At 50.1% G+C, this 27,175-nt stretch overlaps 2 protein-coding genes across 5 annotated transcripts in view; one reads left to right on the top strand and one right to left on the bottom strand.

The window, feature by feature from the left end:
- LOC103880050 (protein FAM187B-like) overlaps nt 1–26,956 on the bottom strand; it is a 36,660-nt gene extending 9,704 nt beyond the window's left edge. Inside the window, exon 1 of the mRNA XM_009194140.4 lies at nt 26,785–26,956. The gene's annotated coding sequence lies outside the window, so the exon portion shown is untranslated. The remainder of the gene's footprint in view (nt 1–26,784) is intronic.
- Nucleotides 8,286–26,454, top strand: LSR (lipolysis stimulated lipoprotein receptor). Of its 4 annotated transcripts, none has more exons than XM_003915337.3 (10): nt 8,286–9,029; nt 10,227–10,571; nt 17,851–17,970; nt 20,522–20,578; nt 21,103–21,249; nt 24,837–24,998; nt 25,145–25,204; nt 25,302–25,433; nt 25,601–26,223; nt 26,313–26,454. In XM_003915337.3, the coding sequence occupies exons 1-10, from the start codon at nt 8,921–8,923 to the stop codon at nt 26,346–26,348; spliced, it is 1,791 nt and encodes a 596-aa protein (XP_003915386.2). In that variant the 5' UTR covers nt 8,286–8,920; the 3' UTR covers nt 26,349–26,454. The 4 variants fall into 4 exon arrangements, with proteins under 4 accessions (XP_003915386.2, XP_003915385.2, XP_009192402.2 ...); XM_017952375.3 differs by lacking the exon at nt 8,286–9,029 and adding an exon at nt 9,124–10,118; XM_003915336.3 differs by lacking the exon at nt 20,522–20,578.
- Nucleotides 26,957–27,175: the final 219 nt, after the last annotated feature.

Raw genomic sequence — 27,175 nt, 5'->3', positions numbered from 1 at the left:
ATTCATGTTCCTGCAAAGGACATGATCTCATTCTTTTTTATGGCTGCATAGTATTCCATAGTGTATATGTACCACATTTTTTTTATCCAGTCTACCATTGTTGGGCATTTAGGTTGATCTTATGTCTTTGCTATTGTGAATAGTGCTGTAATGAATATACGTGTGCATGTGTCTTTATGACAGAACAATTTATATTTCTTTTGGTGTATACCCAGTAATGGGATTGTTAGGTTGAATGGTAGTTCTGTTTTTAGGTCTGTGAGGAATTGCCACACTGTCTTACATGCTAATTCACACTCCCACTAACTGTGTACAAGCATTCCTTTTTCTCTGCAACCTCACCAGCATGTTGTTTTTTGACTTTTTAATAACAGCCATTCTGACTGGTGTGAGATGGTATCTCTTGGTGGTTTTGATTTGCATTTCACTAATAATTAGTGACGTTGAGCTTTTTAATATGATTCTTGGCCAGATGTATATTTTCTTTTGAAAAGTGTTTGTTCATGTCCTTTGCCCACAACAAGTGTAACCAACTCTATCTTTTCTAGAAGGTGAGAAGAATGGAGAAAAGCTAAAACTGCAATTGGTAAAGAAACAGCAGTCACTCAGATCAGCTGAGAGAAGGGGATGTTTGATATTTTAAGGTTTGGACAGTGTTCCTGTTTCGTCTCTGTTTAGGCTTAATTACAGAGCAGTCTTGTTTCTGTCTAGATGCATCACAGTTACAGAGAGGCCTTTGTTGTTGTTGTTCTGTGAAAATTGTTCACTTTCAATAGGAGAACACCATGACCTAGCAGTGCATTCTAGACAAGCTGCTAGCAACACCAAGACCCAGTTGTTACTGTTAGGCCAGCTCCCAGCTATTAGAGGCTGCTTTTTCTTTTTTACATAGATGAGGAACTTCAGTGAAGTCTCTTCCAGCAATGAAAGACTGATCAAATGGCTTTCACTCTGTGAACCTCCGTTTCCTTATTTTCAAAGGATTTTAATTGTACTGGCCACATAGGGCTCTTGTGTGGATTTGATGAGATGTTATTTATAAAGTATCAGCCAGTATTAGTACCTAGGGATGAGCAATATGGACTCATCCTCCAAATATCAGAGTTCTGTGTTGGGATTCTGGATTACTACTTCTGATCACAGCTGTGCAGACACATGGGGTGGGCCACGATTGGCTTAATCCCCACCAGCTGAACTGGCTTCCAGAAGGTATCAAGGGATAGCCACTGGATTTTCTCCCCTTTTGTTCCCTTTGGAAGGTGGACATTTAGGGATCAGGACATTCAAAAGCAACTGTGTATACAAGGGAATTTAAAAGGCACTGCACAAGCTCAGGGAAAGATGCAAATTCAGAAAAGACCTAAGATGATCATAAGCTTTCATTTTAGGTTGATCCTAGCACAGAGACATCGTATAACAATAAACAAACAAACAAACAAACAAAAAACAAACAGGAAATCTTGGGGAATGGGGAAAATCTGATTTCCAGAGTTAGCACATTGTAAGATTCAAATGTCCATTTTCAACAAAAAAGTCACAAGACATACATACAAAGAAACAAGAGAGTATGGCCCATTCAAAGAAAAAATAAATAAACTATACGTGAGGAAGCCCAGGCAGTAGACTTACTAGACAAAGACATAAATAACTGTCTTAAAGATGCTTAAACAGCTAAAGGAGACATAGACAAAGACAGAAAAATGATGTATGAACAAAAGAAGAACATCAGTAAAAAGATAGAAAATGCAAAAAGGAACCAAAAGGAAAATTCTGGAGCTAAAAATACAATTACTGAAATAAAAAATTCATTGAAGGGGCTCAAAAACAGATTTGAGCAGGCAGAAGAAAAATCAGCAAACTTGATGATAGGACAATTTATTGAGTCTGAGGGACAGGAAGAAAAACAATTAAAGAAAACGGAACAGAGTCTAAAGGATCTGTGGGACACCACAGAGTAGAGCAACATACACATTACAGAAGGTCCAGAAGAAGAGAGAGAAAAAGAGGAAGAAAGAATTGTAATTTAAGAAATAAGGCTGAAAACTTTCCAAATTTGAAGACAGACATGAATCAACAAATCCAAAAACTCAACAAACTCCAAGTATGAAAAACCCAGAGATTCAAGCTGAGAGACATTATAATCAAACTGTAAAAAGCCCAAGCCAAAGAAACAATCTTGAAAGCAGCAAGAGAGAAGCAACTTGTCCCATTCAAGAAATTCTCAATAAGATTATTGGCAGATTTATCATTGGAAACCCAGAGGCAGTGGGTTAATACGCTTGACATGCCAAAAGAAAAAAAAAAAAAATACAACTATCAACCAAGAATTCTATAGCTACCAAATCTATCCTCCAACAATGAGGAAGAAGTTCAAACATTCCTGGATAAACAAAAGCTGAGGGAGTTCATTACCACTAGTCCTTCCCTACTAGAAATGCTAAGGGAAGTCCTTCAGGTTGACATGAAAGAATACAGACAGTAATTTGAACATATGAAGAAAAAAATAAAAATCTCTGCTAAAGATAAATACATGAGCAATTATAAAAGCTACTGTTATCATAATTTGAGTTTGTAATTTCATTTTTTATTATCTACATGATATAAAATGCATGAAAACAATTATTAATCTTTGTTATTGGGAAAACAATGTATATAGGTGTGACTTGTGACATTGACAACAGAAAAGGAATGACAGAGGCCAGGTACAGTGGCTCATGCCTGTAATCCCAGCACTTTGGGAGGCAGAGGCAGGTGGATCACTTGATGTCAGGAATTGAAGAGCAGCCTGGCCAACATGGTGAAACCTCATCTCTACTAAAAATACAAAAATAAAAGTAGCCAGGCATGGTGGCAGACACCCGTAATCCCAGCAACTGGGGAGGCTGAGGCAGCAGAATCTCTTGAACCCGGGAGGCAGAGGCTGCAGTGAGCCAAGATTGCACCATCGCACTCCAGCCTGGGCGACAGAGTGAGGCTCCATCTCAAAAAAATTTAAAAAAAAGAAAGAAAAAGGAAAAGGAGCAACAGAGCTATATAAGAGCAGAGTTTTTATATGTATTACTGAAATTAAGCTGGTATAAATGCAAATTGGAGTCTTATAATTTTAGGTTGTTATATATAATATAATCTCCTCTATGACCACGAAGTAAAAAGCTACAAAATATACACAATTGGAAATGAAAAGAGAATCAAAACATTTCACTACAAAAAAAATTAAACATAAAGGTAAACAGTAATGAAGAAAATGAGGGACAAAAAGCCCAAAGGCATATAGAAAACAAGTAGCAAAGTGGCAGTAATTTGGCTGATAGTCATTTCTTTAAATCAAGATGGAGATTGCCAGAATGTATTTTTAAAAACATCACCCAACAATATGCTGTCTATAAAGGATTCGTGTTAGATCCAAAGACATAAATCTGTTCAAAGCCAAAGAGATGGAAAAGGATATTCCATGCAAATAGTAACCAAAAGATAGCTGGAATGTCTATGCAAATATCAGACAAAATTGACTTTACATCAAAACAATTTACAAGAGACAAGACAGACATTACAAATTAATAAGATATAACAGTTATAAACATTTCTGCACCTAATAACAGACCTCAAAATATAAAGCAAAAATTGATAGACTCAAAGGAGAAATACATAGTTCTACCAAGATAGCTGGAGAGTTCAAAATCCCACTTTCGATAATGGATAGAACACACAGACAGAAAATAAGTAAAAATATAGTGGACTTGAATAACACAAAAACCAAATAGACCTAACAGACACATATGGAACACTCACCCGATTAAAAAAAAATCCAAGTGCACATGAGACATTCTCTATGATAGATGACATGTTAAGCCATAAGTTAAATCTCAGTAGATTTTAAAATAAATATAAAATGAACTATCTTCTTTGACCACAACAAGATACAGTTAGAAATCAATAGAAGGAAAAATGAAAATTCACAAATATGTGAAAATTAAACAACACTATCTTAAACAATCAATAGGTCAAAGAAGAAATCACAAAGGAAATTAGAAAATACTTAGTGACAAGTGAGAAAGAAAACAAAATATGCCAAAACTTATGAGATGCCCCAAAAACTGTGCTCACAGGGAAAGTAATAGCTATTAATGTACATGTTAAAAAGAAGAACTATCTCAAATTAATAACCTGACTTACACCTTACGGAACTAGAAAAAGTAGAGCAAACAAAACCCAAAGCCAGCAGAAGAAAGGAAATAATAGAGACTAGAGCAGAAACTAATAGAGAAAGAGAACAGACAAAAAATCTATAAAACCAAAAGTTGGTTTTTTGAAAAGATTAACAAAATTGGCAAACCTTTGGCGAGACTGATGAAGCACAAAAGAGAGAAGACGCAAATAACTAAAATTAGAAATGAAAGTGGCAATACCACTAATTTTAAACCACCTAGCAAAGAAAAATCTTAAACCAGATGGCTTCACGAGTTAGCTCAACCAAATATTTAAAGAAGAATTCACACAAATCATTTTCAAACTTCCAAAAAATTGAAGAGAAGGAAACACTTTCTAATTCATTCTATGCAGCCAGTATTACCATAATACCAAAGTCAAATAAAGAAATCACAAGAAAATTAGACTAAAACCCCTATGAATATAGATACAAATATCCTAAAAAAAAAATTAGCAAATCAAATCCATTAGCATATTAAAAGGATTACTCACCATATCCAAGTATGATTTATGCAGGAATGCAAGGGTGGTTCAACACAAGAAAATCAATCAATGTAATACATCACATTATTAGAATGAAGGTAAAAAACACACATATGATCATCTGAATTAATACAGAAAAGGTACTTGACAAAATTCAACACACCTTCATGATTAAAAAAAAAAAAAAAAAAAAAACTAATCCTACAGGGAAAATTCCTCAATGTGATAAATGATATTTATGAAAAACTCACAGCTAACATCATACTCAATGGTGAAAGATTGAAAGCTTTCCCCCTAAGATCAGGAATAAGACAAAGATGCTCACTTTCACCATGGCTATTGAACACTGTACTGGAAGTTCCACCCAGAGCTATCAGACATAAAAAGGAAATAAAAGGCATCCAAATTGTAAAGAAAGCAGTAAAACTATCTCTATTCAGAGATGACATGATCCATATATAGAAAATCCAAAAGAATTCACAAGACAGTTACTACAGTTAAACCAATTGCAGGGTACAAGATCAACACACAAAAATAATTCGTGGTTCTACACACCAGCACTGAACAATCTGAAGAGGAAATTGAGAAAACAATTCCATTTACAACAGCATCTAAAACAATTAAATACTTAGGAATAAATCTAACCAAGAAGGGGAAAGACTTGTACACTGAAAATTACAAAAGATTGCTAAAATAAATTAACAAATATCAAAATAAATTAACAAATATCTAAATAAATGGCAAGATGTGTTCATGGATAGAAAGACTTAACGTTAAGATGTCAATACTACTCAAAACAATCTACAGATTCAACACAACACTGACCAAAATTCCAACATCTTTTTCCAAAGAAATGGAAGCAGATCCTCAAATTAATATGGAGTTTTAAGGGGTCCCCAATAACCAAAACAATACTGAAAAAAAAATAAAGTTGGAGGACTCACACTTCCCAACTGTGAACTTACTACAAAGCTACAGTAATTAAAACATATGGTACTTGCATAAGGATAGGCATATAGATCAATGAAATAGAATGCAGAACCCAGAAACAAACCCTCACACATATGATTAATTGATTTTTGACAAGGAAGCCAAGACCACTTAATGGGAAAAGGACAGTGTTTTCAACAAATGGTAGAGGGAAAACTGAATATCCACGTGCAAAAAAATGAAGTTGGACCCTTCTACCACATACCAAAATTAAAATGGCTCAGGCCGGGTGCAGTGGCTCACGTCTGTAATCCCAGCACTTTGAGAGGCCAAGGTGGGCGGATCACTTGAGTTCAGGAGTTCGAGACCAGCCTGGCTAACATGGTGAAATCCCATCTCTACTAAAAATACAAAAATTAAATTAGCCCTGTGTGGTGGCACGCACCTGCAATCCCAGATACTTGGGAGGCTGAGGCACAAGAATTGGTTGAACCCGGGAGGCGGAGGTTGTAGTAAGCAGAGATCACACCACTGCACTCAAGCCTGGGTGACAAAGTGAGACTCCGTCTCAAAAAATAAAACAAAATAAAATAAAATGGTTCAAAGACTCAATTTAAGAGTTAAAACTATAAAACTCTTAGATGAAAATATTGTTGAAATCTTCATCACATTGAACTTGGCAACAATTGCATAAATAAGAGACCAAAAGTACAAGGAAGAAAAAATAGTAGGTAAATTGAACTTCATTAAATTAAGAACTTTTGTGCACCAAAGGACACTATCAAGAAAGTGAAAAAACCTGGAGAATGGAAGAAAATATTTGCAAATCATATATCTAACAAGGGATTAATATCCAAAGTATATATAGAACTCCTACAACTTGACAACAAAAAAACAACCCAGTTCAAAAATGGACAAAGTACTTGAATAGACACTTCTTCAAAGAAGATATACTAATGGACAATAAATTCGTGAAAATATGCTCAACATCATTAGTCACTCGGGAAATGCAGATTACAACCACAATGAAATGCCACTTCACACACTAACCAGGATGGCTATAATCAAGAAAATGGATAATAAGTTTTGGTAGGGATGTGGAGAAATTGGAATCCTCCATGCATTGCTGGTGGGAATGTAAAATAGTGCAGCCACTGGGCAAAACAGTTTGGCAGTTCCTCAAAAGGTTAAAAATAGAACTACCAAGTCACCCAGCAATTCCATTGCTAGGCATATATTCAAAAGAAATGAAAGCAGATATTTGTACACCAGTGTTCACAGCTGCACCATTTACAATAGTCAAAAGGTAGGAACAACCTATGTCCATCCACAAATGAATGGATAAATAAAACGTAGCATATACATACAATGGTACACTAGTTCGCTGTAAAAAGAAATTTTGATCTTACTTCATGCTACAAGACTTTGACATACTACAACATGGATGGACCTTGAAAACATTATTCTTTATGCAATAAACTAGACACAGGACAAATGTTAGACGATTCCACTTATATGAGGCATCTAGAATGGGCAATTTAATAAGCAAAGTAGAATAGAAATTACTAGGGGCAAGGGTAGCGGGTAATGCGGAGTTATTGTTTAATGGGCACAGAGTTTATGTTGGGGGTGTTGAAACAGTTTCGGGGATAAAGAGTGGTGACTGGTACAGGACATTGTGAATGTACTTAATGCCATTGGATTTTACATTTAAAATGGTTAAAACGATAAATATTATAGTTTGCATATTTTATCATAAAAACATTTTTTAAAATGATGAAGGAACGTGAACGGGTTGAAATTTTATAAAAAGTGGCCAGGGAAGGTGTCACTGCCAAAGTGTCCTACCGGAGGAGGAAGTTCATGTGGACATCTGCGGGAAGGGTGTTCTGGCAGAGGGAGTAGCACGGGCGATGGCTCTGAGGACTCTGAGAAGCATATTTGGAAACAGCGAGGAGGCCAGGGTGTCTGAAGCTGAGTAAGCCAGAGAGTGGGAGGAGGTGAGATAAGAGAGGGAAGGTCAGTTTCTGCTGAGAGTGAGGAGGAGCCACAGGCGGGTTGTGAGCAGGTGGACGTCAACTGGCTTGAGTGTTAACAGGGCCAGTAAAACAAAGCACGCATGGGTACCGAAACCAGCCAGTGACCAGTTGGCAACTTGGGGGAGTCTAACGCGAGGAAGCGCCCAGGGTTCCCCCAGGATGCGCTTCCCCTCGCCGCCACCTGGAGACAGCAGAGTCGCGCCCAGCGCTGCGCAGGCTGATCGCCGCGCCGCGCCCCGGACCTCGGTTGCAGGTGGCTACTCCCGGGAATTCCTACGCGGAAACCGGTCCCAGGCCCAGCGCCTTCGCTCGGCCCCTTTAAGAGCCAGAATTTCCGGAGGGCTGACCTGGGGCTAGGGATGCCCAGGGGCCGAACCACAAGTTGGGAACGGGTGGGGGAGGTGGCGAAAACTTCCGAAGTGGAATTCCAACTTTTCCTGGGCCTGATTCCCCTCGGGCATCCCTGAGGGGGCAGAGCTTCCCTTCCGGGGACTTCAGAGGGTTCCTCAGGTCATCTAACTGGGAGACACAGGGGGCCTGAAGCGCCCCCCTCCACCCGGTCCGGACGAACCCCAGTGGAAGTGGAGAAGTCAGGCGCCACCGACAAGCCTCTCCCCGCCAGGACTTTGCTTAGACTCGCTCCTCCCGGCAGGGCGCACCTAGGCGGGTCCATCGCCCGCCGGGGAGAGGGGTGTGGGTAGGGAGGGAACAGGTGCGCTGCGGGTCCTGCCCTATCTCAACAGGTGAATCGCTCCAAGTGGGTCTCGGTTTCGTGGATCTCGGTGCGCTTAGTTTGGCCGGAGCAGATGGGGGCCGGACGGGACCTGTGGTCCGCAGGCGCCCTCCCAGCGGGCCAGTCACTTGGTTCGGGCCCTGGGGGCCGGAGCGCACCTGGGTCAGCCCACTTCCGGGGAGGGAGGCAGAGGAACCCCTCCCCGCCACTCACCCCCAAGCCCAGCCCTCGGCTCCCACCCTTGTGTACCTGGGCCGAACCATTCACCGGAGCGCGCAGCGGGTGGAGTGTGGCTCGGAGAACCGCGGCGGGTCAAGCACCTTTCTTCCCCATATATGAAAGCGTGCCCTTTGTCCACCTCGTTTACGTTCATTAAACTTCTAGAACGCAGCAGGATGGACTTGTTGTAGGGACAAGGAACGGAAGTGGGAAGGGGAGGAGCGTGCACCCCTCCTGGCCTTGGTGCGCCCCGCGCCCCCTAAGATACTTTGGAAGGGACGCGCGGGCCGGACGCGCCCAGACGGCCGCGATGGCGCTGGTGGCCGGCGGGCTCTCTAGAGGGCTGGGCTCCCACCCGGCCGCCCCAGGCCGGGACGCGGTAGTCTTCGTGTGGCTCCTGCTTAGCACCTGGTTCACAGGTACGGGGCACGGGGCCCCTGACGCTGCGGAACGGCGGAGGGCACCGTAGAGGGGGATGGATGGAGTTGGAGGCGGCGGGGGCGCCTAGGGCGCGGGAAGCGGGAGGTCTCAGAGGCTGGGTCCTTACGATCCCCTGGGTCTTGGGCGATCTCTTGCGTGCCGGAGTGAGAGGAATTCCCCATCCGTGCCTGGGAGCGCTCCCCCCGCCCTTATCTGGGAGATAGCAGGAAGTGAAACTCCCTGGACGGTAAGACCCGGAGCGGCAGGGAGAATGGAACTCTTTGTGGGGAGGGAGTGGAGGACCGCCCGATCACTAGGAAAAGAAAAGCCGGGATGGAGCTTGGGCGCACCCGGGGTTTTCTAAGTGTTGGAGTAACGGGGAGAGGGCACGGGAGGGCTGGATCAGACGCTTCCTAGAGGAACAGAGACGAAGGAACAATGCCCAGGCCTCGGGTGGGTGTGGGACTAGGGACTTCCCATCCCCCGCACCCCACCCACCTCCCGCGGGTTCCGGATTATACGTGCGTAAGAGTCTGATGGGGTGGATTTACGGACTTGAAACCGACTTCTGCTGGCAGGCTTTCACCAGGATGGGATGTTTGGGTAGTGATGAGGTCTTTCAGCAGACGCTTTTGGTGAAGTCATTTGAAATGACTTTAGAGTAGGGTGAGGTGGTGGGAGGCTGATGGAGATATTGTGGGGGCTTTAGTCCCTCCATGGCAAAGCAGTTCAGGCAAACAACTCTGCGGTTTTCCCTCCAAATTCAAAAGACCCCGGATAACCTGGAATCCTTGGTAGTCGGTTTTGAAGTGGGGCCTTGGGCGCTGGGGGCATTGACATGGCCAGTTGGGCTTGCCTGCCCAGGCCACCCAGAGGCCCCTTGCTGTGGGTGAATGGCAAAGGGAAGAGGAGACTGGTGTGATTCAGAGGCCACAGGCTGGGAAGAGGGATGGCGGAGGAGTCCAAGGAAACTGGCCGTGTCACCGTGCACCTGCCACTTCAGCCCCACGGGTCTATAAAATGGGCATGATTATCCTGCCTACCTCACTGGTCCTGGCGATTAAGGAACAATGTGTGCCAGGCACTCTGTAAGTAAGCCACACACTTGCAAGTGTCAAGCTGGTGACAGGTGGCGTTCCTGTTGAAACACCTCCCTGAGCTCACAGCAACCCCTGCTTCTCTCCTCTTGCCCTCAGCCCCTGCCAGGGCCATCCAGGTGACCGTGTCCGACCCCTACCACGTGGTGATCCTCTTCCAGCCCGTGACCCTACCCTGTACCTACCAGATGACCTCGACCCCCACGCAACCCATCGTCATCTGGAAGTACAAGTCTTTCTGCCGGGACCGCATCGCTGATGCCTTCTCCCCAGCCAGCGTCGACAACCAGCTCAATGTCCAGCTGGCAGCCGGGAACCCAGGCTACAACCCCTACGTCGAGTGCCAGGACAGCGTGCGCACCGTCAGGGTCGTGGCCACCAAGCAGGGCAACGCTGTGACCCTGGGAGATTACTACCAGGGTCGGAGGATTACCATCACCGGAAGTATGTTGGGCGGGGCAGGGGGATGAGGCTGGGCTTGCCCGGGTGGTGGGGCTGGCATCCTTGTACTGGACCTGGAGTCCCCATCTGAAAGCTCTTGAGTGCCAGTGTCTGAAAGGACCAATGAAGGGAACAATTCTTTTTTTTTTTTTTTTGAGATGGAGTCTTGCTCTGGACTCCAGGCTTCCAGGCTGGAGTGCAGTGGTGTGATCTCGGCTCACTGCAACCTCCACCTCCCAGGTTCAAGCAATTCTCCTGCCTCAGCCTCCAGAGTAACTGGGACTGCAGGCATGTACCACCACGCCCAGCTAATTTTTATATTTTTAGTAGAGATGGGGTTTTAGCATGTTGGCCAGGCTAGTCTCAAACTCCTGACCTCAAATGAACTGCCCGCCTTGGCCTCCCAGAGTGCTGGGAGACACCATACCCAGCCTAAAGGGAGCAATTCTATTCTACTATTCTTCCTTCTGCTAATCCTTCCATTCCTTAATTTAATAACGAAGATTTTTTGAGTACCTGTCATATACCAGGTGCTGTTCTGGGCCCTGGGAATAAGCTGTTAACAAAATCATCAGGCCGGGCACGGTGGCTCACGCCTGTAATCCCAGCACTTTGGGAGGCCGAGACGGACGGATCACGAGGTCAGGAGATCGAGACCATCCTGGCCAACACGGTGAAACCCCGTCTCTATTAAAAATACAAAAAATTAGCCGGGCGCAGTGGTGGGCGCCTGTAGTCCAGCTACTCAGGAGGCTGAGGCAGGAGAATGGCGTGAACCTGGGAGGTGGAGCTTGCAGTGAGCCAAGACTGCGCCACTGCACTCCAGCCTGGGGCACAGAGCGAGACTCCCTCTCAAAAAAAAAAAAAAAAAAAAAAAAAGATCATCAAACTGTTTCCCTCGTGGAGCCCACATTGCAGTGAGAGAGACAAACACAACACACTCTCAAGTGCTTGAAGATAAAGAAAACTAGGTAATGGAGAGAGGAGGCCAGAGTTTGTTCTATAATCATATTAATAACACGATCAGTAAGAAGTAAAATTTATCTAAGTAACAACTTATAAAGGGTCTACTGTGTGCTAAGCTCCCATCCAGCTTCCCAAGGATTAACTCAGACCACATAGTATTTGAATAGATTCTATTATTGTCATCTCACAGAGGCCCAGAGAGAGAAAGTGACTTGCCTAGTGTCACATCGCTGGTAAAGGGGCTGGGATTCTAACTCGGCCACTTCGGGTCTAGTGGCCAAGTTCCTAATCCCTTTGCTTGCCTAGGGTGGTCCACAGAACTCAGAGGAGGTGGCAGGAGTGAACTGCAGGGGCAAGAGAGCTTAATGGAGAAAGCCTACGACGTGCTAGGAACTGCACACACTTTCTCCCATTGAGAGAGAAAGCTGAGGCACAGAGAGGTTACCTTGTTCAAATGGGCGCATAGGAAGTCAAAGTCTGGAGCTGGGGTTTGAACCCAGGCAGCTCTGAGAACCCTTGTTCTTAACTGTAGTGCTGCCTCCTGATAGGATGTGTCTATTGGGACTAAGTAAAGGGCAGTCATTCATTCATTCATTTGGTATTTATCAAGCATCTACTATGTGTCATTGGTGCTGGGGATAGAGGTGATTGGGGTGGCTGGTTTCTGTCCTTAAGGAGATGACTTGAACCTGGAAGGTGGAGGTTGCCGTGAGCCAAGACTGCGCCACTGCACTCCAGCCTGGGCAACAGAGTGAGACCCCGTCGCAAAAAAAAAAAAAAAAAAAAAAAAAGAAGAAAGAAAAGAAAATAGCACTGGGTGATGTGCTACATGGAGTGACTTGGGCTGTGAATATGATTTGAGGAGGGCCTGGGCCTGGGCCCTACAGAACCTAGAAGACAGAGAGGAAGGGGAGGGGCAGGGTGCCAGGGATGAGGGCTCATCTACCTCATGTCTTAGTGTGTGTTCACTGTCTTAAACAAGCATTTAAAGTTGGGCATGGGGCAGAAGGGGGAAGGGAGCATCCCTTTGCAGACCCCAGGAAGCCAGGAACTGGAGCACATTCTGCTAGAGGATCGATGGGAAGCAGGGTTCCAGGGGCTGAGCCCGTGTCAGTTCTGTTTCAGAGGACGCACCAGGCTTGCTTGCCCTGGATTTCTGTGGGCCGCTCAGCCATGAGCATCCTACTGTTACTGAGGTCACAGAGCTTCTTAGGCCCCCTCCCCTCTAACCCAGGGATTGTGCCTGCCTGGACTGGGCATGACTGCTCAGCTCCTGCCAGGACAAGCCAAATACTGAGGGTGCTTCCTCTGCTGGGCACAAAAGTCCAGGATGACCCCCCCAGGCTCTGTCTGGGGAAAGGGGCCCTGCATGCTTCAGGGGCCTCACAGGCCTGGGTCTTTCAAACCACCCCCACCTGGGCCCGTGTTTGATCAAGGCCCTGAGTGTAAACATCCATTGTGTGTGTGTCCTTTATCAGGAAAACCCGTAGCCAAAGGAGCTTCCTCCGTTTCAGCTTTGAGGATGGGGAAAAGTGGACTCCCCATGGTGTTCCTAGGGTCACCCACTGTGCTGCTTATTTATCTTTTTTTTTTTTCTGTCGCCCAGGCTGGAGTGCAGTGGTGTGATCTCAGCTCACTGCAACCTCTGCCTCCCAGGTTCAAGCGATTCTCCTGCCTCAGCCTCCAGAGTAGCTGGGATTACGGGTGCACATCACTACACCTGGCTAATTTTTGTATCTTTTTGGTAGAGATGGGATTTTGCCATGTTAGTCAGGCTGGTCTCAAAATCCTGACCTCAGGTGATCTGCCTGCCTCGGCCCCCCAAAGTTCTGGGATTACAGATGTGAGCCACCATCCCCGGCCTATCCTGGTTTCAAAAGTGAAAATAGTCCTGGGTGAACTAGGAGGCCGTCCACTCCAGGCGTCCCTCAGGTCAGGTGGCTCATGCCCTGCTTCATCCTTTCATGCTTTGGGTGATAGACCAGCACCTGGACAGGAGGCCCTGTTCCACCTCCTCAGGCTCCTTGGGGTCCAAGTGCCCCCAACTCCAGCGGCACTGCAGCAGAGAGCCCATGGGACCTCTGAAATCATGAAGGTCACCTTTGCAGTGTATAAAGAAGGAACCAGAGATTGGAGATGTGGAGGAGGCCTGGCTGCTGTTCCCCCTGGAGACCTGGCATCTCCTCCCCTAACCTAAAACAATGAAAGCAATGCTCAGCCCGGGTGAGATCAGCGCCAGCCCAGGACCAGGAACAGGGTACGCCCTGCAGGAAGAAGGTGCGCCCAGGCCTTAGGATGGATCAAAAGAAGCCAGAAAACTATATTTTGTGTGGGTTTTGAAAACGTCAGACAGGTCAAATAAAACACAGTGAGGTCCAGCCTTGGCCTATGAGATGCCAGATTTCAACCCCTGGCCTATAAGATCCATTTGCTATGTCAGGGGGTTCCTGTCCACGTCTTTTGCTTACAGCAGGGACCAGCTCTTGAGCTCCATTGTTGGAGAGGCATAGTCAGGGTCTCATTTGAAGACACTGGTGGCTCATGCCTATAATCCCAGCACTTTGGGAGGCTGAGGCAGGAGGATTGCTTGAGGACAGGAGTTGGGAGAACAGCCCGGGCAACACAGTGAGATCCAGACACTACAAAAAATAAATTAGCGGGGCATGATGGTGCACCCTGGTGATTCCAGCTACTCTAGAGATGGGAAGAGTGCTTGAGCCCAGGAGTTCGAGGCTGCAGTGACCCATGATCGCACCACTGCACTCCAGCCTGGGCGACAAAGCTAGGCCCTCTCAGAAAAGATACAGGTGGAAAAATGATGGACGAAGAGGGCATTGTGGCAAACCTGGAGGATTTAGGAGAACCTAGTTTAGAATTCTATGAGGATTCAATGAAAGAATGTGTGCAGAGGGGCCTAGCACATAGTAAGAGCTCAATAAATGGTGGGGACACAGGGCAGTGGCTCACGCCTGTAAAATCCCAGCACTTTGGGAGGCCGAGGCAGGTGGATCACTTGACAGTGGCTTAGATGCCTGATCATTAGGGGAAGTCGTGTCCTCAACCCCTTCACATCTGCTCTGAAGGTCGCCATATCCGGAAGCCTCCCTGGCCTCCTTGTTTAAAATGGCACAGCCCCCACTCCATGCCTGGCACTCTCTGTCTGCTGTCCCTGATTCGTTTTCTCCATACAGCTTATCTTTGTCTGATATGTGACATAGTTACATTTTTTATTTGTCTTTCTTTCTCAGTTGGAATCTGAGCTCTGGAAGGACAAGGGCAAGGATTTATAACTCAAAGATTCTGGGCTTAGGCCTCTTTACACTCTTGATTTTGAGGTTAATTAAGAGCTCAGGCCTAGCGAAGTGGCTCATGCCTGGAATCCCAGCACTTTGGGAGGCCCAGGCGGGCAGATCACTTGAGGTCAGGAGTTCCAGATCAGCCTGGCCCACATAGTGAAAGCTCTGTCTCTACTAAAAATATACAAATTAGCCAGTTAGGGTGGCAGGCGCCTATAATCCCAGCTACTCAAGAGGCTGAGGCAGGAGAATCGCTTGAACGCAGGAGGCGGAGGCTGCAGTGAGCCAAGATCGCGCCATTGCACTCCAGCCTGAGCAACAGAGCGAGACTCCATCTCAAAAAATAATAATAATAATAATAAGAGCTCAAAGAGTTTGTTTTCAAAGGTAGCAGACTGAGAAAAGTTTACAAAATAGTTTAAATGACAACTCATTATAGATTAACATAAATAAAATAATTTTTATGAAAAACAATCATTTTCTGAAAGCAGACAAAATATTGTGAATGAGAAGGTGGCATGGTTTTATTGTTTTGCAAGTCTCTGAAGCCAAGCTGGATAGAAGAGCCTGGCTTCTCAAAGCTGCTTCAGTCTGCTGTGATGTCTATCGTATGTCACGTAGCCTCTGGAAAACTCCAGTTAGTATTGTTGGGAAAATAACTTTGACCTCAGGGTCTCCTGAAAATGTCTTGGGGAACCCCAGGGTCTAGAGACTGCAGTTTGAGAACTGTTGCTATGGTATACCAGGTGTCTCAAATACTGCCTAGAGCATAGGTGGCACTCAGTAATTATTGTTGAAGAATGAATGAATGAATGAATGAATGAAGTATGTCTTTGAATCCAGCCATGTGCCCAGAATGACAGGACAGATGACAAAAGCTAAGGGACTTTAGCATGACGGGAGAGGGGGTTCATTTTTGTTTTTGTTTTTTTTGCGATGGAGTCTCGCTCTGTTGCCCAGGCTGGAGTGCAGTGGTGCGATCTCAGCTCACTGCAACCTCCGCCTCCTGGGTTCAAGTGATTCGCCTGACTCAGCCTCCTGAGTAGCTGGGACTACAGGCACGCACCACCATGCCTGGCTAATTTTTTACATTTTTGGTAGAGATAGGGTTTTACCATGTGGGCCAGGCTGGTCTGGAACTCCTGACCTCAAGTGATGCACCCGCCTCAGCCTCCCAGAGCGTTGGGATTACAGGTGTAAGCCACCGTGTCCGGCCAAGAGGGTGTTCATTTCTACTCCTGGCCAGGTATAGTGTCAGGCATTGGGGACCCAGCAGTGACAGACAGACAGGGCTGTGCCTTGTGGAGCCCACATTTTCACCAGGCAAGGGATGGTCGGCCCCTAAGCTGGGAGATAGACTTCACCAGTTGGTTGGGGGAGCTGTGGGAGAAGCCCAGCCCATTGGGGGACAGTGCGAATCTAGAGCCAAGGCGATGGCAGGGGTGAGGCTGGCATGGTAGCTAGAGACCATGTTGTGCCAAGGGCCTTGGGGACTGTGGGACCTTAGGGAAGGCGTCTGGAATGCTGTAGCGAGACACCGTTGCAAGGAGAATTTTTCTGTAGACAGGAGACCTTCCTTGTGAAGAAGGAAGAAGGCAAGGGTTCTTTCATTCCTGGGAGTGCCAGGCGCTGTGGACTGGCATGCGTGGTTGCTGCCATCACAGAGCTGTCGTGCAGGAGGGCAGCGCGTCCTTGGGAAGGTGGCAGGCAGGTCAGGCTGGCAGGAAAGAGGCTGGGAAGCTGAGGGCGTTTCCTGCCCGAGATGCCCAGTGTAGCGTACTTCTCTCCCCACTGGCCTAAGGCGGAGTTGCCTGGTAGGTGCCCGCGTCCCACCTTGGTGAAAGGCTGAAGGTATTTAACTAATTAGGGCCTGAGGAGCAGAGAGGAAACAGGATGTGCCAAAACACTTTGATGGTTGGCAGAGTTAACAGGCTCCTTGTCTGCAGCTGCTTCAGACATGAGCGTCCCCAAGCCCTGGGCCTGACCTAGAATGTGGGGATGGAAGGGGAGGGGAGGGACCAAGGCCCTGGGAGGGTAAGTCTCTCTCCCCCACACAGACGCACCCACTCCTTATGGGTGCCTGGGCATCTCCTGGTACCTAGAATCTGGACTGTTTATTTCCACACCCATCCCTGGGGTGTACACTAGGCCCTGTGGGTGGCAGTTCACATCAGGGGAGTTCAGACTTTGGATCTGAGAGGTGGTTCAGAGATGGCTGGAAGTTGAGAAGCACAGACTGCTGGGTGTGGTGGCTCACGCCTGTAATCCCAGCGCTTTGGGAGGTGAGGTGGGTACGTCACCTGAGGTCAGGAGTTCGAAACTAGCTTGGTCAACATGGCGAAACCCCATCTGTACTAAAAATGCAAAAATTAGCCGGCATAGTGGCAGGTGCCTGTAATCCCAGCTACATGGGAGGCTGACACAGGAGAATCGCTTGAATCTAGGAGGTGGAGATTGCAGTGAGCCAAGATTGGATCGTGCCATTGCACGCCAGCCTGGGCAGCAAAAGCGAAACTCTGATTCAAACAAAAAAAGAGAGCTGGGTGTGGTGGAGTGTGCCTGTAGTCCCAACTACTCAGGAGACTGAGGTGGGAGGATTGCTTGAGTCTGGGAGGTTGAAGCCACAGTGAGCTATAATTACATCACTGCACTCCAGCCAGGGCCACAGAGTGAGACCCTGTCTCGAAAGAAAAAAAAAACCAACCTCAGGCTCTGAGGGCACCATTACTGCTCTACACTGAAGAGCTGTGCAGCTTTTCCACACCCGATATGTCATCCACAAAACAGGAGTGATAATGGCCCTGCCTCACAGACTTCTTGTAGTAGCCCAGGTGTTTCGAACGGGGCGTAAAAGGCCGCATGCCATTGGTAGGAATCTTTGCATATGCATTTGATCATCTTCAGCCTGCCCAGCCCACCGCTTGCCCGCTCCTGGATGTGCTGGGAAGGGGGCTCTGACCCTCGTGGGGTTAGGTGCCCCGGCCTCTAAGGTGCCCTCACGCCTTTTCATCCTGACCCAGATGCTGACCTGACCTTTGACCAGACGGCGTGGGGGGACAGCGGTGTGTATTACTGCTCTGTGGTCTCAGCCCAGGACCTCCAGGGGAACAATGAGGCCTACGCAGAGCTCATCGTCCTTGGTGAGTGGGCCTGGGAAGGGGGAGGCGTGGCCCTTCCTTTTGTCCGCTTCTGTTCTGTCTGTCCTCCCCCGTGTCCGCCCTCTGCCCTCCAGCTTACCCTCTGGGCTCTGTCGCCTGCTCTGCTCTCCCCCAGGCTCTGCCAGTCACTTAGGCTCCCCTGTGCCCTGCACCCCAGGCAGGGACCACTGGCCCACGGTGCCTCCAATCAGCCAAGCCAAACTAAGAGTGGAGAGAATTGGCGACTCTGCCTCTTCAAAGTCTCATTTAAAAAAAAATCCAGACTTGGGGTCCGGGTGCAGTAGTTTATGCCTGTAATCCCAGCACTTTGGGAGGCGGAGGCAGGCGGATCACTTGAGGCTAGGAGTTCGAGAACAGCCTGGCCAACATGGCAAAATCCCGTCTCTACAAAAAACATAAAAGCCAGGTGTGGTGGTGCACATGCCTGTAATCCCAGTTACTCAGAAGGCTGAGGCATGAGGATTGCTTGAACCCGGGAGGCAGAGGTTGCAGTGAGCCAAGATCACGCCACTGCACTCCAGCCTGGGCGACACAGCGAGACTCCGTCCCCCCCCCAAAAAAAAAAAATTCAGACATGGTCAGAGTCCATGGGCAGTGAATGAGGACAGTTGATGGTATGCAAAATTGACCCACCTCCTGCTACATCCCCAAGGCCTCATCTCACCTGAGTCCCTCGCTAAAGCACAGTGGCTTTGCCGTGTGCCCCGCTGGGATGGTGCTGCATGGCACACACAGAGAGTGTGGGAGTGCAGCTGAAACGAAGCCGATTCCAGACACCCAGGGGCAGGGCGGGGTGTCTGTGTGGCTGGGAGGCCTCCCTACATGTTAGGGGGATGCTGCCATCTGCCAGGTGCCCTGCTATAAGCCAACACACGGAGTCTCGTGTGGCATGTGCTCTGCAGGAGTGACGCCGCTGGGCTGTACACTGCCATCTTCACATGTGTGAGTGAGCACGTGACTGGGGAGTACTTGGGCTGCAAGACAGAGTTCATGTGTGGGGGACGGAACACGTGCACCAGTGACCCAGGAACCTCTTCGTGTTCTTTGGTAAAATGCACCATTTGCATCAGCAGTTCCCAAAATTTAGTCTCCGGGTCTGTTTACACTCTAAAAAAAATTATCGAGGGTCTCCAAGAGCTTTTGTTTGTTCCTGTGGGTTTTATGTCTATATGTTGCTTAATATATTAGGAATTAAAATGGGGAAATTTTTCAAGCCCAAGATACACAAGCAAGACTGGGCAACATGGCAAGACCCTGACTCTACAAAAAATTTTAAAATTAATAGGCGTGGTGGCATGCACCTGTGGGCCCAGCTTCTTGGGAGGCTGAGGCAGGAGTATCGCTTGTGCCCAGGAGGTCAAGGCTGCAGTGAGGCGTGCTTATGCTACTGCACTCTAGCATGGGTGACAGAGACCGTGGCTCAAGAAAAACACACACACACAAGCATATAGTCCATTAGGCATCAGGGCGATGATGACTTCGGGGAGCCTGGGAAACTCCACTGGACATTCATGGGAGAACAAGTGAAAAAGACAAATAACATCTTAGTGCTTTTCTAAAAATACTTCTTCTGGCCTTGTGGACAGGACCATGTTTTGAGAGCTGTGACTGACATGCCTCTGTCCTGTTGCGAGGGCCTACGGTGCCAAGTGCATGAGCTCTGGGGAGGGCTTCATGGGTGCAGAACTGGGCCTGTGGAGGCCCCTCAGACACAATGCTGGTGGGGCTCAGAGCTCCAGGGGGCACTCGAGGGAAGGTAAGAACCTGGTCTGAGATGCGCGAATGTGATAGTGCCTGAGTAGAGATGGAGACCCTGTGGGCCCCAGAACCAGGACTGCATATGACTTTCATATGTGGGCATTTTTGCTTCAATGGGTCCTTTCCTGTTTTAAAACAAAAATTTGTGATTATGTTCTCACAAAGACAGTTTATTACTATATATTCAGTGTTTATTTTTTTTCAGATTTGTAAAGTAAAATTAAACCATTTCAGCCAGGTGTGGTGGCACGTGCCTGTAGCCCTAGCTACTTACTCCGGAGGCTGAGGTGGGAGGATCGCCTGAGCCCAGGAGGTTGAGGCTGCAGTGAGCCATGATCGCACCCCTGCACTCCAGACTGGGCGACAGAGCTGAGATCCTGTCTGTCTCTTTATTTTGTGGGCCCTAGGGCACTGTGCCTGCTGGAACAGGACATCCCTATCACCGTGCTTGGAGCCCTTTGGGGTGCTAAAACCTATGAATGAGGAAAACTTAGGGTGCCCAAGCTGAGGTAGAGCCCTCAGAACCCCCTGGGATTTGTGTTGGAGCCCTCGTGGCATGAGACACAGGTGGATTATGCAATGGGAATTTCTTTCCTATGAGCACCCACATGTGGGCGGGTGGAGGGCAGGAGCCATGCGCTAGGGCTTCAGTCCTCAGCCCCTCCCCACTTCAGGGCACACCTTCCACTTGGCCAGCCTGGAACTGGGCTTTCGGGGGCGGCACAGCCTGGGCTGGCTCTGGCCAGCATAATCTATTTCTCTTTTGTCCCTCCAGGGAGGACCTCAGGGGTGGCTGAGCTCTTACCTGGTTTTCAGGCGGGGCCCATGGAAGGTACGGGGGGTGGATCCTGTGTTGGGCTTCTGAGGAGCTCCCACACATCACCTACTGCTTCTGACTCTAGTTAGTATCCCCTTCCCCACTAAACCCTGCTCACTGTGGACCCCTCACTAACCTGGCCTGACTGTGGCTCTGAGGCATCTAGTGGCCTGGGCTGGGCTGGGCTGAGGAGAGCCGGGGTGCAGGCCGGGGCTCTGTGACTGGCACCTGCGGTGCTCTTGAGGGCGTGGCGTCTGGGCAGCTGGCTCTCTTTGGTCTGGGGGCTGCAGTCTGCCTCTTGTTTTCTGCCTTGTGTATTTGCACCTGCGGGAGGGCCCTAACTGGGGACTGGCCGGGATGGTAGAATGGGGAGTGTGCCATGCCCAGCCTCTGGCACAAAGAATCCAGCCAGGGCTGCAGGTTCCTTGGTGAGCTTTGCAAATAGTTGCCGACCTCAGTGCTGGTTGCGCACCGTGTGCCCCTGCTGTGCCCTGTTTCCTCCCAAGCCTCCGGGCTCAGGGCCTGTTCTCTCTTTGCAGACTGGCTCTTCGTGGTTGTGGTGTGCCTGGCTGCCTTCCTCGTCTTCCTCCTCCTGGGCATCTGCTGGTGCCAGTGCTGCCCACACACTTGCTGCTGCTACGTCAGGTGCCCCTGCTGCCCAGACAAGTGCTGCTGCCCTGAGGCCCGTAAGTGCCCTGCTCATGGCCACCCTGGTTCGGGCCACATCCTGAGTCTGAGGGAAGGAGTTGGCCATCCACCTGCCCCCAGGACAGTGGCATTGGTCTGGAGGGTGTGAATTTAGCAAGTGGGGAGAAAGTAGGCTGAGGAGGGTCTGCTGCTTTAGATTGTCATTTACTTCCTCCAACTTTCAGTTTCTTTTTATGTATGTTGTTTTTTTCTTTTGTAAGTATAATCCATACACATGGTAAAAATGTTCAACAGTACAAGATACTATTCACATGAAAGTAAAGCCCTCTTAAAAAACCAAATCTTGGCCAGGCCCAGTGATTACGCCTGTAATCCCAGCACTTTGGGAGGCCAAGACGAGCGGATCACTTGAGGTCGGGAGTTCCAGATCAGCCTGGCCAACATGGTAAAACCCCGTTCTCTACTAAAAATACAAAAATTAGCTGGGCATGGTGGTGTTCGCCTGTAATCCCAGCTACTCAAGAGACTGAGGCATGAGAATCGCTTGAACCCAGGAAGTGGAGGTTGCAGTGAGCTGAGATCACGCCACTGCACTCCAGCCTGGGCGACAGAGTCAGACTGTCCCAAAAAAAAAAGAAAAAAGAAAACAAATCTTCAGTGAAAAAGGTAAGAAACCAAACAAGGTTTACAACACTACATGATTTAAGCAAAAAAACTTTTTTTTTATTTAGAGAAAGGGTCTCACTGTCATCCAGGCAGTGCAGTAGTGCGATCATAGCTCACCACAGCCTCCAACTCCTGGGTTTAAGCAATCCTCCTGCCTCAGCCTCTACAGCAGCTGGGACTGTAGACACACATCACCATGCCCAGCTAATTTTTTGATTGTTGTTTTTTGTAGAGACGGGGTCTCAGTATGTTGCCCAGCCTGATCTCAAACTTGGCCTCAGGTGATCCTCCCAAGTCAGCATCCCCAAAGTGCTGGGATTACAGGCATGTGCCATCATGCTAGCCAATTTTTAAAATTTTTTTGTAGAGACAGGGTCTTGCTATGTTGCCCAGGCTGGTCTTAAACTCTTGACCTCAAGTGATCCTGCTTCAGGCTCCCAAAGTGATGGGATTACAGGCATGAGCTACCACACCTGGCCTTAAACTTAAGCAATTATTTTGAGACATTTTCACTGTTGCCCAGGCTGGACTGAAGTGGCGCGATCTCGGCTCACTGCAACCTCCACCCCCCGGGTTTAAGCTATTCTCCTGCCTCAGCCTCCTGAGTAGCTGGGATATAGCATCTGCCACCACGCCTGACTAATTTTTGTATTTTCAGTAGAGACAGGGTTTCGCCATGTTGGCCAGGCTGGCCTCGAACTCCTGACTTCAGGCAATCTGCCCTGCCCCACCCCCACCTTGGCTTCCCAAAGTGCTAGGATTACAGGCATGAGCCACTGTGCCTGGCCAAATTTAAGCAAATTTTTGAAAACATATCCACAGGAATGCTGCACATTTTGCCCAGTTACTACGTCTAGGGTCATATCTAGCACACCAGCATGGGTACTGTGGAGAGCTGGGACTGGCTGTGGGACTAGAGCTAAAGGGGAAGTAAGCAAACCAAGCAGGGGAAGGTAAGAGAAGACAGAAGAGAGAGAGAGACCTAACTCTATGAGAGGAGTCAGACATGTGCAATTGAAAAAGACTTGCTCCTGCCTCTCTTCTGTGAATGTTTGTGAATATCCCAACGGGACACTTTCACAGAGGAGCTGATAGACATGGTCACAGCCATCAGCCCCGGGACACCAGGCCACAGCGTGTACACTAAGTGGCACTGATGGACACTTCAGCATCCCTGCAACTGCTGTCCCATTTCCCCTCCTCGGGGACCACAGCTGTTGCCAGTCCTTGGTTTCCTTCAGGAGGGTGTCTGGGTAGACTAGCCTTTCTGCACAGTCCAAGACACATGAACAGTGAAGTACCAGGCAATCCTTGCAAGCGTGGGCAGGTGGAGAGCTGAGGCCTGCTTGACACCTTCCTGCTCAGAAGCCCAGTGAGCAGTTTCCCTCCCTAAAGCTCAGTGTCGTCCCCTATGAAATAGGGCTTACGGCAAAGCTCACCGCTCTGGGTGCGTTTGGGGATTCGGTGAGCTCATGTGCACGCCATTGAGCATGGGACCTGATCTATATAAAATATTCTACGTCTGCCAGCTGCTGGGCACTGCCACTCTCAGCCTCGGTAGTGACTGAGGGCCAGGGCACCAGTCAGATCCCTGGTGCACACAGAGTGACCCCAGAGAAGCAGCCTTCCCTCTCTGAGTCCTGTTTCCTTCTGTTAGGTCCCCACTTCATGGGGTGTTGTGGGTATTAAGGAAGTCACTGGCTAATTTTATAGTCATTGAAGTCAGTGGTGTGCAACCTGGTTCCTCAAAGGATCGCTTTCCTGAAAAAATTCCACTGCTTCCTGGAGGCTTATGCAGGCCATTTCATCCCCCGCCTCTTGTCGTGTTTAGCTGACAGCTTTTTGCCCAGGCAGTGAGTGTTAGGTCCATTTCACAGATGGGCTGCAACCAAGTTTGCAGTGAACCCACTAAGACCAGAGCTAGGGCCAGGACTGTAAATGCTGGTCCCAACACCACATTTCCTCCATCTGGAGACCCTGTTACCCCAACCTGGCACCCCATTAACTCTCTGGCAGAGGCCCTGTTACATCTGCTGCTGCCACAGCCTCTGCCACTGATGAAGTTGCAGGCTGCCTGCGCTAATGAATGGGCTTCCTCTAGGCTGTGCACTTAGCCTTCTGCTTCCAAACCAAATCAGAGGTGAGGCACCCTCTCTGGGCCCATCTCTTTCCTCCATTTACCTGTTGGGGTCCCAGGGAGGAAGCCACTTGCCTAGGGCCCAGGAACTTTGCAAGCGTCTTGCCCTAGGGAGGAGGATCTTACCTCGAGCTGTCAAGCCTAGACCCTGACAGGGCAGGTAGGAATGGGTGCAGTCCATGAGTTAGAAACACTGGAGGAGACACTGCTGCTTGGCCAGGGCAGGCAAGTTAACTCCTGAGGCTCCTGCCATTGCATCTCTGTCTGGAAGGTGACCAGGTGGGCAGGATGCACGTCTCCCAGATGACTCATTTTTTCTAGAGCAGGGGCTTGGCCGCCAAAGAGGATACATGATTTTGGCTTGTGGGGACAGTGGTGGACGCAGCACCTGGGCTTTATATAAAGGGGCAGCTTTGTTGCCCTGTAAACACACAGACTGTGGGTGGCCACTTCTTCCAGTAAGTTAGCTGGGGAGTTGGAAGTTTAGGTAAAACCTTTTGATTGGCAAACGTTGGCAAATCACCATACTGTTAAATGAAACATTGTCCTGCCACCCTGGGGCCGTGGGCTGCCTGTGTGCACCCTCTGAAAAACCACACAGGAAGTGGGGTGGGGTCTCTGTGAAGCTGGTGTCCCCCAACCTCAGGGATGCTGCAGAAATGGAATGAGGACCAGCAGGGACTCAGATGCCCACGGAAGCTCTACAGTGGAGAGGGCGGCTTGGGAAGGAGGTCCAGGCCCAGGTCCCTCTGAAAGCCAATGGGTATGGGGCAGCCTGGCTCCTGCCCCACCCGCCTTCTCATGTTCATTGTGTCCTCACAGTGTATGCCGCCGGCAAAGCAGCCACCTCAGGTGTTCCCAGCATCTATGCCCCCAGCACCTATGCCCACCTGTCTCCCGCCAAGACCCCACCCCCACCAACTGTGATTCCCATGGGCCCTGCCTACAACGGGTACCCTGGGGACCTGGACAGGAGTAGCTCAGGTGAGGCTGGGGGAAGCAGGAACAGCTGGTGGGGGTGTGCTGGGCATCTGGACACTGAGGGGCAGGGGCTGGAAGGAAGAGGGTCTTGGGAGCTGAGGAGGGGCTCTGCTCCTGGTGAGCAGCAACTGACAGCCACTCTCTCCCAGCTGGTGGCCAAGGTTCCTACGTACCCCTGCTTCGGGACACAGACAGCAGTGTGGCCTCTGGTGAGAATCCATCATCCCAAAGTTGGATGTGCCTGTAAGGGGGAGGGCTGGGCCAGGATCCATCCTCCCAAACCGACCACCACCACCCTGTCCTTAGAAGTCCGCAGTGGCTACAGGATTCAGGCCAGCCAGCAAGACGACTCCATGCGGGTCCTGTACTACATGGAGAAGGAGCTGGCCAATTTCGACCCTTCTCGACCTGGCCCCCCCAATGGCCGTGTGGAGCGGGGTGAGCAGGGGCCTGGGGGGGTGGGGGCTTTTCGGGTCGGGGGGGGGGGGGGGGGGAGGGGGGAAGCATGTCTCCCTGATACCTGCCCCAGGGACTCTTGGTGCAAACCCTGGACCTGGGCAAACCTGGGCTCCTCCAGTAGTCAGTGACACCCCGCTTCCCTGCAGCCATGAGTGAAGTCACCTCCCTCCATGAGGACGACTGGCGATCTCGGCCTCCCCGGGGCCCTGCCCTCACCCCGATCCGGGATGAGGAGTGGGGTGGCCACTCCCCCCGGAGTCCCAGGGGATGGGACCCAGAGACCCCCAGGGAGCAGGCAGGCGGGGGCTGGCGGGCCAGGCGGCCCCGGGCCCGCTCCGTGGACGCCCTGGACGACCTCACCCCGCCAAGCTCCGCCGAGTCAGGGAGCAGGTCTCCCCCGAGTAGTGGTGGGAGGAGAGGCCGGGCCTACATGCCCCCGCGGAGCCGCAGCCGGGACGACCTCTATGACCAAGAAGACTCGAGAGACTTCCCACGCTCCCGGGACCCTCACTACGACGACATCAGGTCTCGGGAGCGCCTCCCTGCCGACCCCAGATCCCACTACCACCGTACCCAGGACCCTCGGGACAACGGCTCCAGGTCCGGGGACCCCCCCTATGATGGGCGGCTACTGGAGGAGGCCGTGAGGAAGAAGGGGTCGGGGGAGAGACGGAGACCCTACAAGGAGGAAGAGGCCTACTATCCGCCCGCGCCGCCCCCGTACTCGGAGACCGACTCGCAGGCGTCCCGCGAGCGCAGGCTCAAGAAGGTGAGGGCCGCCCTCCCTGGCGTCCAGATCGTCCCTGGGTCCCCAGCCGGTCCCCGCGGCTCATACCCTTCTTCCTTTCTCCCTTGCAGAACCTGGCCCTGAGTCGGGAAAGTTTAGTCGTCTGATCTGACGTTTTCTACGTAGCTTTTGTATTGTTTTTTTTTAATTTGAAGGAACACTGATGAAGCCCTGCCATGCCCCTCCCGAGTCTAATAAAACGTATAATCACAAGCTCTGGAGAGAACCATTTGTTCAGCCGCGTAGGGCGGGGAACGGGGACTGCTCCCGTGTGTGTCTGTAAAGCCCCGCGTCCCGGCGGCGCCGGAGTCCCGGGCCGGGAAGGAGAGACCCAGCCTGGCCCGGCCCGCGCCCGCGCCGCCGGCCGGAGAACGTGCCCCGCCGCGCAGCCGCCGCCCGCCTGCGTGCGCGCCCCAGCCCCGCCCAGGCGTGCGCATGCGCCCCGGTCCTCCGCCTTCGCGCTCCGCAGGCCGACTGCCGGGAGCGCGCGCGCGCGCCCCTCTCCCATTCCAGCCCATCCCCCCCCACCCCCCACCGACCTACTTTACTGTCTCCAAACTCGGGCAGCCCACCTGGCCCCCGGCGACCCGAGCCCCTGCTCCGGGTTCCCCGACGTTCCATCCGGACCCTCGTTTCACCCGGGCGGCGCGCGGCGATCTCGCGCCCCGCGGAGCCCCGGGCCTGCGCGCGCCCGCCCGCCCCCGGAGACAGCCAGCGCGCGCGCTCCCGGGCCGCCTCCCCCAGCGCTGTCCGTCTTGCTCGCGCTCCGCCGCCGCCGCCGTTGCCGCCGCCGCGCGCGCGCGCTGGAGGAAAAGGGGAAAATAGCGAGCGCGGCCAGAGCGATCCGCCGCCGGCGGCGTGGCGCCGCGCGAGCCGGCGATCCAGGGCACTGGCGGCGGCCAGCCAGGGCGGCCAGCTCGCGCAAAGTCGCGGC

This window comes from Papio anubis, chromosome 20 (assembly GCF_008728515.1).
Source record: "Papio anubis isolate 15944 chromosome 20, Panubis1.0, whole genome shotgun sequence".
NCBI classification, from domain to species: Eukaryota; Metazoa; Chordata; class Mammalia; order Primates; family Cercopithecidae; genus Papio; species Papio anubis.
The sequence above is the reverse complement of the archived record's forward strand: the minus strand, read 5'-3'. Positions and strand labels throughout refer to the sequence as shown.